The 15,957-nt window shown below is 35.8% G+C and overlaps 1 protein-coding gene across 2 annotated transcripts in view; it reads left to right on the top strand.

The window, feature by feature from the left end:
• ptpn9l.S (protein tyrosine phosphatase non-receptor type 9-like S homeolog) overlaps positions 1-15,521 on the top strand; it is a 40,702-nt gene extending 25,181 nt beyond the window's left edge. The window contains exons 5-14 of one of the 2 annotated variants that reach the window (XM_018234060.2): positions 557-662; positions 3,088-3,198; positions 4,448-4,636; positions 4,928-5,100; positions 5,873-5,963; positions 6,796-6,865; positions 8,113-8,191; positions 10,414-10,564; positions 10,915-11,122; positions 13,999-15,521. In XM_018234060.2, coding sequence (XP_018089549.1) covers positions 557-662; positions 3,088-3,198; positions 4,448-4,636; positions 4,928-5,100; positions 5,873-5,963; positions 6,796-6,865; positions 8,113-8,191; positions 10,414-10,564; positions 10,915-11,122; positions 13,999-14,222 — 1,402 coding nt within the window. In that variant the 3' untranslated portion in view covers positions 14,223-15,521. Of the gene's footprint in view, positions 1-556; positions 663-3,087; positions 3,199-4,447; positions 5,101-5,872; positions 5,964-6,795; positions 6,866-8,112; positions 8,192-10,413; positions 10,565-10,914; positions 11,123-13,998 lie in introns of both variants that reach the window. The other variant, NM_001087734.1, reaches the window with a different exon arrangement.
• Positions 15,522-15,957: the final 436 nt, after the last annotated feature.

Here is a 15,957-nt window from a genome sequence, read left to right as displayed (position 1 = left end):
GTTTACTTGTGTTATCTTTGACTAATAGTTAAATATGTTTGATGATCAGAAACATTTTGTGTGACAAACATGCAAAAGAATAAGAAATCAGGAAGGGGGCAAATAGTTTTTCACACCACTGTACATGGAAATTGTTGTATCAAATACTCCTTCAAATCCTCATTAATCACCCCCTCCCTATGGTATCGTGTTACCAAATCAAGAATCAAACTTGCAATTTCATAGGATCTTTTTGTAAGCGTACATAAGTATGTTCATCACTTAACTGTCCCAAAATTTCTCTTGTGTAGTAACCTTTGTCCATAATGACCAAGGCCCCACCTTTGTCCGCAGGTTTATAAACCACAGTTTTGTCCTTCATCAGAGTGTCCAAAGACTTACTTACATTATATATAACAAATAATTATAAACAAATGTGCACAATGTATATTAACGGTCATTTCATTTTAGAATTATAGTAGTGTTTCCTTCTGTTTATCTTCTGTAGGGAAAAAAATAGATCAGATTGCTCTTTAAAATTTTAGATGCACGTTAGTAACAGATTATATTGTTCCAGAGTTGAAACTCAGCGGAATGGACTTATATTCATCTATGATATGATCAATTCCACTTACGGAAACTTTGATTATGAGCTTTGTGTTAAAATACTGAACCTTTTGAAGGTGAGTGACTGATATTTTACTCTATAAAAAGCCAGTCCAAATGTATTTATAGCTATAATTACTGTTATTATTGGGAAAATCAACTAGTTTAACATTGTTGTAATGGGATCAAAGTTATAACTTTGGCTTTTCACAGCTGCATTTTCTTTTTTCAATTTTGGTGATTCCAAGCACTTGTGCAGTGGATAGGATTTACTGGATATTTCATATGCAGGTATACATAGTAACATAGTAAGTTAGGTTGAAAAAAGACTCGCGTCCATCTAGTTCAACCTTTTAACTTTTTTTAACCTGCCTAACTGCCAGGTGATCCAGAGGAAGGCAAAAAAACCCATCTGAAGCCTCTCCAATTTGCCTCAGAGGGGAAAAAAAATCCTTCCTGACTCCAAAATGGCAATTGGACTAGTCCCTGGATCAACTTGTACTATGGGCTATCTTCCATAAACCTGTATTCCCTCCCTTGCTAAAAAGCCATCTGACCCCTTCTTAAAGCTATCTAATGTATCAGCCAGTACAACTGATTCAGGGAGAGAATGCCACATCTTCACAGCTCTCACTGTAAAAAAACCCTTCCGAATATTTAGGCGGAACCTCTTCTCTTCTAAACGGAATTGGTGACCTTGTGTAAGCTGGAACGAACTACTGTTAAATAAAGTATTAGAGAGATTATTATATGATCCCCTTATATATTTATACATAGTTATTATATCACCCCTTAAACACCTCTTCTCCAGTGTGAACATCCCCAATTTGGCCAGTCTATCTTCATAGCTAAGATTTTCCATACCTATTACCAGCTTAGTTACCCTTCTCTGCACCGTCTCTAATACAATAATGTCCTGTTTGAGTGATGGAGACCAAAACTGTATAGCATATTCTAGATGGGGCCTTTCCAGTGCTCTATAAATTGGAGGAATGACCGCTTCCTGCCGTGAATCTATGCCCCTCTATGACCTTATTTGCCCTTGATGCTGCTGACTGGCATTGCTTGCTACAGCCAAAAGTTGTAATCGACAAGGACTCCAATGTCTCTTTCCATAATGGATTTGCCTAGTGCAGTCCCATTAAGGGTATAAGTGTCTTGGATATTTTTACATCCCCGGTGCATGACTTTACATTTATCAACATTGAATCTCGTTTGCCACTTAGCTGCCCAGATTGCCAGTTTGTCAAGATCCTGTTGCAAGGATGCCACATCCTGGATGGAATTTATTGGGCTGGATAGTTTTGTGTCATCTGCAAACACTGATGCATTACTTACAATACCCTCCCCTAAGTCATTAGTCAAAGGTATATTTGCTAATTTAAATAATTTCAAAAGGGTACAAAAAAGTTAATATATTATACAGTGAAAAAATACTGTAATTGGCAAAAAATGTTCTTTAGGAAAAAAACAAAATAGTATAAAGGCCCTACCTGTGTATTTAACTGAAAAGTAAAGAGCCATGAAGTAGGAAGTGTGATGATAGTGCCCTATTAAAGAATCTTACCAAACTGGAATATAGTTAATGTTAAATACTGCCCTTTAACATCTTTTATCGTGATCTAGAATTTTGTGATATTCTCTATACTGCCTCAGACATCACCTGACCAGAAATAATGTAGCTCTCCCTGTAACAGGAAGAAGTGAGGGAGTAAAAGACAGAACTTTGTCCATTAATTGGTTCATGTGACCTAACATGTATGTGTGTGCACTGTGAATTGTATGGTTCCAGTCTCAATTTTCTATTCAGGATTACCCATTAGCACATACTACTTAAAAAGTAATATATTTTTATCTAAATGGTTTATTTACATGAAGCAATGCAATACATTTTTATAGAGACCTACATTGTTCAAAGGTGTAGGTTTTCTGGAAATGTGTTTTTTTTTTTGCAGACTTCATGTATGGTGATCCATCGTATGGGAAGAATCCCTTGTATGAAAAATCCCAGGCTCCAAGCCTTCTGGAGCATAGATCCTATACCATTATAGTAGCAACAAAATAACCCCCTCCCCCTTTCTGTAATAAAGATTATTATTTTAAGGTTTTCTATTTTTCAAAGAGAAGATGCAATATTTTACAACTTATAGTTAAATGTAAATATACTTGTAATTTAAAGGTTACTTAATGCTTTGGCACACTTTTGAAAGTATTCACACAGGACAGCTGTATCTAAGCTCCAAAACGGAGCATTATTGCACAATTACACTGCATGCAAAGGGATATTATGCAGTTTCCATCCATACGAAGGCAAATGGTATTTTGAGGCACTTTGTCACCTTGTACTATCACCCTGAATTATCTTTTCGGTTTACAGGCAAAAAAAGACACTGTTAGATGTGGAATGATTAATTAACTTGTCTTCTGGTTTCTTCCAAATAAACATATTATTTTACAGTGCCTATTTAAGATGTTTAAGAATATCCTAATTCTGTTTTTCAGGGTGCATTTCCTGCACGTCTTAAGTGTGTTTTTATTGTTTCTTCACCACTTTGGTTCCGAGCTCCATTTGCTGTATTGAGATTGTTTGTCAGAGAAAAGTTGCGGGAACGGGTAGAGTATTACTCTATATATTTTATCATTTAAATATGACAGGCTGATTCTATTTATGTTGTAAATTGCTATTTGTTAAATTAAAATTGTTAAAGAATTTCTGAACACATTTCAAAGTGCGCTGTTATGATCGCTATTTTGACATCTATAGTTAATTCCTGTAAATGAATTGGGGTAGATGAATGGAACACATTAGGTTGTATACTGCGTCCCAGGTTTTTAAACTTGGACATAAAAGCCTTTTTGTTGAGGGGTTTTATAGGATTGCACCTGTACTTTAACCAGCATATAAATTTAGCTTGAATTCAAGCCACTATTTTTAAATAATTGGGAGCAGGTATATATAATTCTTTATTGGCTTCTCATGTTTTCTCTTCCACTCTGATCCATCTTAATTTGAGTGAATTAAACAGCTAAAGAGATCATTGTTACTGTGAAGTAAAAAGCAGAGTGCAATAGCCCTAGAATTACTTATTCAATGCAAATCAAAGGGTTTCTTCTCTAATTACTTTGTGGATTGTGGTAATTAGGGATGCACCGAATCCACTATTTTGGATTCAGCCGAACTCCCAAATCCTTTGTGAAAGATTTGGCTGAATACCAATCTGAATCCTAACTTGCATATGCAAATTAGGGGTGGGAAGGGGAAAACATTTTTTACTTCCTTGTTTTGTGACAAAAAGTCACGTGATTTCCCTCCCCGCCCCTAAGTTGCATATGCAAATTTGGATTTGGTTCGGCCGGGCAGAAGGATTCGGCCGAATCCTGCTGAAAAAGCCCGAATCCCGAACTGGATTCGGTGCATCCCTAGTGGTAATACAGTGAGGTGCAAGACATTGCCATTGACCAAAATACTTTTTTTTTTAAACTGTGATTATACAGCTTTAGAAATGCCTAAGTATTTGCATCTTCTGCAGCTGCTGTAGCAATGACCCTGTAGAACTCAAAATGGTTATGTCCATAGAATTGTCCAGAATGTAGTAAAAATAGAAGTAATCAGTAGAAAAGTAATCTGTATGTTTTGAGAAACATTTTTAGTATAAAATATATATATAAAATAGACAGAATAAACAGAAGCTGAACACAGTATATGTTTTACTATGTTTTAATCTTCTTTTTCAACATACTGTATCTCCAATCATCTGGTTTTTTGGAACATCCATTACAAAGTCAAATATGTAGTATGCACAAAGGTTTCCCCAAGACACAACAATTTGCCACTCCTCAATTTGCTTTTTCTTGAACCTAGGTGCGAACAGTAAAAGCCCATGAGCTGGTAAACCACATACCAAAAGAATCCTTACCTGAGCATTTGGGCGGCACCTCAAAATATAGCCATGTGGCTTGGATTCAATCGTGTGTCAATTCCAGGCAAACTCAAGAAAATGGAGATTGCATGGACCATCTGTTCATGATCTATGCGTCGGATCAGAATCCTGTGAGTGACAGACTTAATTCTAACTGCACCCAGCAGAATGTGACTGATAATACCAGACTTATACATAATCATTACCATGAAAATAGGACTAAAAATTATTCAGATGTACACAGAGTAAGCAGCTGTGTTCGCTGGAATGGTTCTGCAGGTAGTGGAAACTATGACTGTTATGACAAAAATTCCAGTACAAACACCAATTGCAAGAGGCCACCGCCACAATCAGAGACCCCTCCGGACACACCTTTATATAAGCAGCCTGCTGATAACCCCTCCATCCCACCTTTACCCCAGAAATCACGACCACTGCCCCCGGGCATGGAGCTGTCTTTACATATGCCAGAAGATGGAGGAATGATGGTGCTTGGTTTGGTTCAGCATGTCAAAAGGATGAAAAAGAGGGGCATATTTCAAGAATATGAAGAAATACGAAAAGACCCACCTGTTGGCTCATTTGATATTTCAAAGTAAGTTTGTGTTCAGTGCGTAGCGTACTGTAATAATAATTATTTGGAAAAACCTTCATTACATGAGTGTGTGATAATAATTTTCTTAAATGGGTTCCAAACCCAAAAATTTGATTAATGCAAACTTGAGCACCTTTGCGATTTACATTCTATTTTTAGCCAGTTATGAAATATTTCCATTATTAAACAGCTAATACTAGGCTTTTGACTCAACTGAGAGTCCGTAACCTTAGGGTTGACTGAATGCAGGAAGTGCTTAGAGCTGCTGATTTAATGCCTATCTAGCAATATATCTAGCAAATTACTGACTTAGTCCCTTAGTCTTTGTTAAATCTGGTTTGATATGACAGTCATCATTATCAGAACAAATGACACACTGGACCAGTTATGACCCTCTCTACAGCTGCAACAGAATTATATGCCTCTCCACGGTCTTTAAAATGTCATATTTTCTATGGACATGAGACTTCATATTTATATGGCTATATATTTATTCATGACAATGCTCTTTGCAGCACTAAAATGCATTAGTTATTTATTTTTCTGTATTTATCTTCTGTGCTGGTTCAGTTCTTGTTGACTGATGGGACACACCTAATGACCAAAAGAGTTTGGCAGTCAAAATCCTGCTTCAATTGATGACTAGCTCAATTCTCCTTGTTTGTGTTGGGCATTAAATATTCTGTTGTTGCAGTAAGCAGTAAATGATCCATTATTGCATTGTTATAGTAGATGGTAATCTAACCCTAAATGTATACTCTCCTTTTTACAGGAAGTCCCACAATCAAGTAAAAAATAGGTACAGTGATGTTCTCTGTTTAGACCAGTCAAGAGTTAAGCTGGGACTTGTTGGTACAGATGAGGTAAGTTGAGATTTCTCATTAATTTTGTTTAAATGGTAGCTACATTCAACAGGGTTGTGTAGTAGTTGGGGTGCTTTAGTCGGAATGATAATGGTGCTAAGATTTGGGGGGAAGCCCAAACACTAGCTTGAAGGTTAATTAGGGTGACATTAATGTTGAAAAATATTCTGTTTTAGATATTGTTTGTATGCCTTGAAACATCAATGTTTTCCTCTGTATGCAACCTTGTTATGAGCTAAGAGTGGTCTTGCCAAAGGTTGAACTGCCAAGTGGGGCTTAAAGGGAAAAAGTCAATTGGTCTGTGTGATATTGGATTAATTGCTAATATTCATAATATAGGCTAATCACGTTATTTCATTGATTATAAGGTGGATATAATTCATGTTCATATCCTTATTGCCAGTTCCCATTTTCTATTAAGTAGAGGTTGATGCATTTTTCTGTTTTGAAAATATATTTTGTGCTGCTTATCAAGGTAATTGAAGCTACTGTATGTTTGATCCTTGTAATCTGTTTATCTACCTGACAAGTGCACAGACAAGCAGATGAACACTATATACCTCACAAGGATCAAACATAGAGTAGTTTTGATTACGGTTTGCCCTGTTTAGATCAAGAAATAGCAAAAATATACTACTGCAATATATTTACAAATGTATGCATTTCTTGTAAGTTTATATTCTAACCTATCCCTAGTCCTTTTATAAAGTCTATTTTCAAATGAATTTGGTTGTTTTTCTATGAACGAGAATGTCCATTGTCACATGAGTTGCTGTGACCAGCTTTTTGTCCTTTTGATATTTTTCCTAAAACCTATGTGCACTTATTACAGACAACTGACTACATCAATGCCAGTTTCATGGATGGCTATAAAAGAAAGAATGCTTACATTGCAACACAAGGTGAGCTATATAACATAAAGTTTACTTTTATTATTGTTGGCATGATCATTTTAGTTTAATTTAGGCTATTGAACTTCATGTGTATATTTCAAAACTCTACCTGGTTTATAGGATAAATGTGTGCATAGCAACCAAGTAAAGGGTCCAATTCTAAATTGGAGAGCTACTGAAGAAAAACTTAATTAAAAAAACCATAAGAAATACATTTATTTATGATTATATACCACTGTTTACCTCTTTGCACTGTAATGAGGCTGAACAAGTAGCCACACACAAGGATATTGTATCTGGCGAGTATCCCATAATCAATAAAATTGCTTTTAACCAATACAGTTTGCTTTTAAACAGATGACCAGATTGGTTGCTGTAGGCGACAAAAATGCCACTGTAATGCCTCCCTTGTCACCAGTCAGGAACAAGGGACATGGGGTTGACTGAATAGACACATGCCTAGGGTGCAACTTTGGGCATGTACCTTTTCTTCCTGCTTTCCCCTAGTTTCAGCTAGTCTGAATGTCTAAGTTCTCTGTGCTCAAGTGTCAGGCATTGCCTTGGGCACCCTCACCCTTAGGCCTGGCACTGCTTAGCACAAAACAGGATTGCCCCCCCCCCATACACACACAGTGCAGCTCATTTACTGGGCATGTGTTGACTGGCAAACAGAAGAGTGGCCCCTAACTGATATAACTAAGTTTCTAGAAACTGGTGTTTCCCATGGGTGCATTTACCGGTATACATTTAAATACATCGCTGTTGACAGTGCAATGGCAAGCATATAAGCAATAAATTGGGAGCACTTGGGAACATGAAACATGGTCCTACCTAGTGTATTTTACATTCATAACAAACTCTGTAAGGAAGTTTTATAAACTCATTTATTTTTCAGTTTTTTTTTTTTTTTTCAAGGTGGATAAGTTGTACTACTTCTGTGTCTGTTAAAATAGTTTACCAAACTGTATCTGTCTGCATCAGTTAGTTTATTGCATCGGTATTTAAAAAATATAGCATTCCATTGAGGATTCTAGGCTTAAAAGGCAGGAGTTTATCATTATATTTGACATATTTTCATTGACTCTGCTCTCCCTATAAAATCTGCCACTAAGGGAGTACAGTAGTGATTGTGATTTTAAACATTACCACTGGAGCACAGCAAAGGCTAGTTGACATGTTATAACAGCTCCCTGTATTATTGGTACAGTTTAGCTGTAATTGGTTTAACCCCCCCCCCCCAATGTCCTTTGCAACAGGTCCTTTGCCAAAAACATTTGATGATTTCTGGCGAATGGTGTGGGAACAGAAGGTTTTAATCATTGTAATGACAACAAGGTATGTGTAATGTATTTCTTTTGTAATCATTTTTATAGTAAAGAAATCTGCTGTATTAAAGGGATGATCCTGGTTTGCAAAAAATATTTGCCAACAAATATCCCACCAACAAATATCCCTGAATAACAGATTAAATCTTTAACATACATTCTGAATATTGATCTGTAGGTGTGTTTTTCTGCAAACATTGTCCTAGCAAGTGCATCCCCTGTAATTACCTCTGCACACTTATAGTTGCATTTTCATTTCTGCTTCTTAGCATGCATCTGTTGGTAATACATATTTTAAAAAAGTACTAAATCCCCAATAATATACTGGTAGGTAGTATTACTGTTTTACAGTACTTATCTAGAGAATCCCAGGAGCAGACATAGTGTATTCGGTTTAAAAAGAAGGAACATGGACTGACCTCTTTTTATGAAGTTGTTTGGAGACTCCGGGCTGCATATATGGAGGCACATGGAGGATCTCTTGACAATTGCACATATATAAGAAGTAATAATTCCCCAAGTAGCAGTAGTAATATTGTTGATGGATATAATGAGGTCATAAAGGTAAAATAAAAAGGCAGTGGTACTTCCTGTAGGATGTATGTAAGAATAATATAAGTGATATTGATGCAGACTATGTTATCAGTAGAATGAGCGTTACAGGTGTGGTTATTCTAGTAGCTCTATGATACAGCGTCTCCATTACAACTTACAGATTGACTAAAAAAAGCTAAAATAATTAACACATTCTATTGAAAAATGTATTGTCCGAGAAAATGAAATGCCACTCTCAAACTAAAATCTGCTTGAGCGTGTGTCTCTAAATAACTCCCATATCAACACAGTCCTGTGGCAACAACCAGTAAGTGTTGCTGTGCTCAATGGGGACAGAAGAGCTTGCAGTTACAATTCAGCTCTCTTCATCCTCTAAGACAGGGTTTCTTAACTTCACATTTTTTACAGTTTCAAATGGTATTTAGTTTTTAAATAGGCGTTGTGACTGAAAGAGAATGAAACCTGTATTGGACATGTATCGCATTCCATTAAAGAAAAACCATGCCCCAAACAATATAGGTCTCTCTAAAAGTATTTGCATAAAACCGCTCCTATGTAAAACTCTTCCTCATTACCCTTCTTCATTACATATTGTGTGTGTGTGTGCGTGCGTGCGCACTCACGGCATAAAGGTTGTTAGAAGTCCTTTACTGAATCATATAAAAATCTACGCGTTTCGGTACCTCAAGGTACCGTCATCAGGATCCTGAAGTTTCTTTCAGAAAGGCCGTGGGTCGGCCGAAACATCAGACCATGTTTCAAAAATAAAATTTATTTTTAATAAGTAAGACCTGTGAGTGCAGATTCTTCTGGATATATATGTATGTGTGTATATATATATATATATATATATATATATATATATATATATATATAGATATATCCGACGTCTATTCCCTGCGTGGACTTTGATTTGATACACAAAAATCCTGGTGTGCTGGTCTTCTTGAAGTATTTGAATTTTTGCACCCAGGGAACATGATATCAGCAGGGTGCTGCCCTTGTGAAGATATATCTATATCTATATCTATATATCTATATCTATATATATATATATATATATATATATATATATATATATATATATATATATATATATATATATATATATATATATATACTTCCTGAAGACGGCCCGAGTCAGTGTGCCGAAACGTTGAAATAAATTTTCCACTATTTTCACTAGTTCTAGACCTTGGAGTGCGGTTTTATTATACTATGCTATAACCAGCACCCAGGCCCCTCCCCCCCTCTCTCTCACAAATTAAAATTTAAGTTTTATTTTTAAAACACGGCCTTTCTCAGCGAAAGCACGGCATTTATATATAAATTGTTCTACAAGTACCTGCACTCACTCTGTCTTTCACAATCCAAGATGGGTGCTCTGGTCAAACGTAGTATGTAGTTTTCAAAATGGACCAGCACTCCAGAAACTTTTTTCGAAAATTTTATATATATAGATAGATATAGATATAGATAGATATAGATATAGATATAGATATAGATATAGATATAGATATAGATATAGATATAGATATAGATATAGATATAGATATAGATATAGATATAGATATATATATATATATATATATATATATATATATATATATATATATATATATATATATATATATATATATATATATATATAGCTAACTTGTTATTTTCTTCATCAAGGGTAATAGAAAGGGGACGGATAAAATGTGGCCAGTATTGGCCCTTGGAAGCAGGAAGAAGTGAAGATACTGGGCACTTTATAATTCGGAACATCCACATAGATCTCTTCCAAGACTTCAAGCTTACACATTTCGAAGTGTACAATAAACAGGTATTTATTTCCAACATGAACATATGTTTCAGATCTTGTAGCTATTTTTCCTCTATATCACATACGTGGGAGGGCTTTGTGTGTGTTATGTGAATAAATGTCTTTTACTGGCTGCTTATAGTCATGTTTGGGTATAGATTTCATTTTGGAAGTAACATGGTAGAGTGCTTTGTTTTGTTTGTAGGGATGAATTATATAATTGGGCAAACAGCAGTCCCATGCAATTAAAGATGTATATAAGCTATAAGCTGAATGGTCTAGTTACCCATAGTCATGTACAGTGTACTTTTTTTCATTGTAATGGTTTGGAGGGCATGCTGGTATACTTTTTAATATTTTATTTCTTTCAGACAGATGAAAGTCGAAGTGTTGCTCATTACCAGTACATGAGTTGGCCTGACTTTGGTGTGCCTAAATCTGCCTCTGCCATGCTAGATTTTAGATCCCAGGTGAAGCAGCACCAGGCAGTGGCTGTACAAAACCTAGGGATGGAATGGACAGGACACCCTGCAGGGCCACCAATAGTCGTTCATTGCAGTGCAGGAATTGGCAGAACAGGTAATTGTATTCTGTAAAATGCTATTTTGATTGTAGTATAATTTCCTTTTACATAAACTGTTGGAATTACATTATTCAATCATAAGCACCTTGAGTCTAATGTGATAGAATGTTATTAATTTGTCTTGAGTATTGAGTGTAGTACAGTGTACAGCAACAAAGCAGTTCTCTGCTTTTTAACAGTTATTAGACACATTAATTTATGAAGAATTATGCCATCTGTTATGCCAGTGCATATGGGGAGCTTTGTTGTCTGTCTTAAATCTGTGCTACCATGGGCAACATATCACCAGAAATGCCTTCCCCTGGCTTTACCTTCAGATGTCCACAAGGAATACATAACTCACCACCAGTTATGTGTTCTACTTGCATTCAATGCAAAAAGAAGGCATATTCGAGATATTTGTTGCCCACAGTAGCATTGTTTCCTGCTGGGACAAACCTGGGCAACAAATACCGGTGTGTGTCGAACAGTAACACCAAAAAATGAAAGTAATGAAAACATAATGTTGTGCTGTGCTGCACTAGTAAAATTGATGTTTGGTTCAGAAACACTACAATAGTTTATATAAATAAACTGCAGTGTAGCCATGGGGGCAACCATTCAAGCACAAGCTACACAGTAAATAAGTTCTGAAGAAGCCCATTGTATACTACAGAGCTTTTCTGTTATCCGCTGTGTAGTCTGTGTCTCTTATTTTTCAGCCTTGAATGGCTGCAGTTTATAAAACTATAGTAGTGTTTCTGACGCAAACACACAGCTTTTGCCAGTGCAAGGCAACAGTACATTATATTTTCTTTTCTTTAAAACACTTCATTTTTTTTGGTGTTACTGTTCCTTTAAGGCAGGGGTCCCCAACCTTTTTTATCTGTGAGCCACATTCAAATGTAAAAAGAGTCGGGGAGCAACACAAATAAAAAAAGTCCCTTGGGGTGCAAAATAAGGGCTGTGATTGGCTATTTGGTAGCCCCTATGTGGACTGGTAGCCTACCGGAGGCTCTACTTGGCACTATACTTAGTTTTTATGCAACCAAAACTTGTTTTCAAGCTTGGAATCCAAAAATAAGCACCTGCTTTAAGGACCCTGAGAGCAACATCCAAGGGGTTGGAGAGCAACATGTTGCTCGCGAGCTACTGGTTGGGGATCACTGCTTTAAGGTGTGTTTTCCATTTTATCCATAATCATAATTTATGAGTATAAAAAGTTTGGAGTTGTAGCAGCAGGAAAGACATACTTTCTGCCCATTGCCTTGGTCAGCATGATGATTCCTGTTGCTAACAACCATTACAGAGTAACCTTTAGTTTTTTTATTTCACAGTTTGAGTGTTCCTCTCTAGTTATTGAAAAAGCAAGGCATTGGAAAGTTTGATCTTGAATTTGCCAGATCACTTTCACACACTAATATGTTCTATATTTAAAGCAAATGCAATGAATATTGTAGTTTGCTGAAATTACATATCAAGGTAAAAATGGAACCAGTTTTACTGTACTCAGCCATCACTTCATTTGTCTTGCTCCAGGTCTTTAACAGTTCATTGTATCCGTTGCATGGGTTTATGGAAGAATTTTTCCCCTTGGTTCTTAAAGCAGCTCTTATTTACACTGACCACATACAGGTGGAGATTAAAGGGGAACTCCACACAAAAATAACTTAAGCTCTTTGAAAACAAAACATAATTTCAAGCAACTTTGCAGTACATGTCAATTGAAAAATATGCAGACTTCTCATGATTTTTAGGGCAAGGTCACACGTGACGTTTTTATGTCGTGTTTTTTTTAAAAAATAATTTAATATAAGCTTCACCATAGTGAAATGTTTTCTAAATATAATCAATTACAAATTCCGTGCTGTTTCTGAAATATTTAAGTTTATCTTCACTATCCCTATCTCAGCATCTGTTACTCTTCATTCTCTCTTCATGCAGGAGTTGGGTGTCAGATATTCATTGACAGATCCAATATATCATATAGGGGGGGGGGCTCCTTTTGCCTAGAAGATGTAGTCAAGCTCACTCTATTAAAATAAATAAAACTAAGATATCCTGTCTACATGCAGAATTTGTACAAAATGAAGTTATTTTAAGATTTTGTTTGCACTGGAATCGGTTATTTGAGTGAGCTCTAATTCATCTGCTAGGAAAGGATGCCACCCTATAAAATATATTGGATCTAACTGTCAATAAATATCTAACATCCAACTGCTGCATGAAGAGAGATAAAAGAGAAACAGATGCTGAGTGAGGGATAGTGAAGATAAACTTGATCATTTCAGAAATGATGCAGAGTATTTAATTGATTGTACAGGTATGGGACCTATTATCCAGAATGCTGGGGACCTGGGGGTTTCCAGATAACAGATCTTTCCGTAATTTGGATCTTCATACCTTAAGTACACTAGAAAATTATGTAAACATTAAAGAAACCCCAAAAGCTGGGTTTACCTCCAATAAGAATTAATTATATCTTAGTTTGGATCAAGTACAAGGTATTCTTTTATTATTACAGAGAAAAAGGAAATGGTCTATGGGAGATGGCCATTCCATAATTCAGAACTTTCTGTATAAGGAATCCCATACCTGTTTTTGGAAACTTTATTATTTCAGCATTATAAACCTTATTTTAAATTTTCATTTTGAATATAGTTCCCCTTTAAGATCTTCTCATCACACAAACTAGTACAAAATGTTGTTCTTCTGGCAAATTGGGGTTCAGTATTAGGCCACATTTTTCATATGAATCCCAAAATTGTGGATTTGGTGCCTACCTCCTTATAAGCAAAGTGTTTCAATTGTGAAAACCATCTGAGTGGCACTACTTTTTCTTTTCTTGCTTATACTTAAAATCTGTATGATCTTTCACCTCTCTGCTCAACAGGTACCTTTTGCACTCTGGATATATGTCTATCCAGACTAGAAGACATTGGGACAGTAGATGTGCTGCAGACTGTAAAGAGAATGAGAACTCAACGTGCTTTCAGCATACAAACATGGGATCAATATTATTTTTGTTACATGGCGATCATTGAATACGCACAGAGAAAAGGCATTATTGCTCCTGTGGAATGGTCAGACACCGACTATGAGACCGATAGTGAGTGAGAATTCCTTCCTGTGATACTTAGAATTGTATGTGGTGTGTCGGCGGCCATCAGCTGGTCTATTCTATATTCATTGGTGCTGGAAGGATCTGCCAAACATAAGGGGTTTGAGCTACTGAAACACTGGAAAGTGTCATAATTTATTGTAGCATGAATGCCATGGAATAACTTGCACACCGTTTTCTAGACTTGAAGTTCAGTGAAATGTTTCTTTGCTGTTGTCTGCAGAATGAATTCTGTACAGTGTGTCACAGACCCCTTTGTAAAGTGTTTAGTATCTTGTAGATTTGTTTAGTCCTTTTTATCAATTTTATGTAAATTGTATTGTGTTCTTTAAAGAATGCTTGTAAGCCTGACATTCAATGAACCAATGCTACCAAGTAGAAGCCCATTTACCTGGTCACTTTGGCATTATTATTGTATATTTTTCTGTACAGGAAATTGTCTATTTAAAAAAAAAAAAAAAAAGTAAAAAAATAAGCATTAAAGGTTGTAAGAAGGAAAATTGTTGCCATTTTAGTCATGAATTACTGGCTAAAAATGGTTATGCAAATTTTATTTACCCAAGCCCTTATTGGGTGGGTGGGGGTATTAACAAAGGCCTTAAGCTATATTTTGGGCAGTTTTGTTTCTGTTCTAATGTAAAGCTGAAAGGTGTGTATGTACGAAAGTCATTTTCAATTAATCCTGATATTATATACAGTGTAGGGTTTGCATAAAATTAAACATTGCCTGCATTGATGTGCCTTTTTATGTGTAGCACAACCCATAAATTATCCAGATTTAAAAAAAAAAAAAAAAACTATATATGCCTGTATTTATATTCTCAGGGGCTTTCATTCTTTCCTTTTTGGCGAGGAGTAGAGTTACAGTTTTCCTTTTCACCGAATTTTGTACAGAATCTTTAACCAGCTATTTTTCTTTTTGTTTGTTCTTTATTGCCTGATTTATTTAAATGTTTTCTTCATAACAGTGTTACAGTTTTTGGTTGGTACGTCTGTATGACAGTAGCAATGTAAAGATGAATCTTTCTACTGTATTTAGAACTCTACTTTATTTAGTATCAATGGTTATTCATACTTTGGGTCTGCATATATTTTCTTTGCCATATATTCCTATAGGACCTGGTGGTACGATGTTGGCTAACCAATAGAAAGTTTGTAGGCTGAACTTAAAATATATATATATAAGAAATATTTCTTTAGCCTTAATTGCTTGTTCTCAAAAAAAAATTGTGAACTAATATAACGTTATTGCCTTAAATCAACTGAAGTTCTCCTACTTATAATTACCTCCTTAACTAAAAAAATGCTGTCTTTTTAACCTAATTCTCTTTGTATGTTTCCAAAGTTGAAAACATCCATGCTATAAAAGGGCAAGGGTGGCTAGAAATGGCCAAGTCCTCTGACCAATATGTCTGTGCTTGCTCAATTCATTTTACCTACACTGCCCCTGCTTCAGGATGACCAGTACTTACACGGTTTAAGGGCTGAATGGAACAGAGCTTTTTATTCTTAAAGGAACAGTTCAGTGTAAAAATAAAAACTAGGTAAATAGGCTGTGCAAAATAAAAAATGTTTCTAATATAGGGATGCACGGAATCCAGGATTCGGTTCGGCCTTTTTCAGCAGGATTCGGATTGTGCCTGGCTGAACCCAATCATAATTTGCATATGTAAATTAGGGATGGGTAGGGAAATCACGTGACCATCACAAAAGATTTTTTTTTCCCACTTT

Source organism: Xenopus laevis, chromosome 1S (assembly GCF_017654675.1).
Source record: "Xenopus laevis strain J_2021 chromosome 1S, Xenopus_laevis_v10.1, whole genome shotgun sequence".
Classification (NCBI taxonomy): domain Eukaryota; kingdom Metazoa; phylum Chordata; class Amphibia; order Anura; family Pipidae; genus Xenopus; species Xenopus laevis.
Note: the sequence above shows the minus strand (reverse complement) of the source record. Positions and strands in the feature narration are given on the sequence as shown.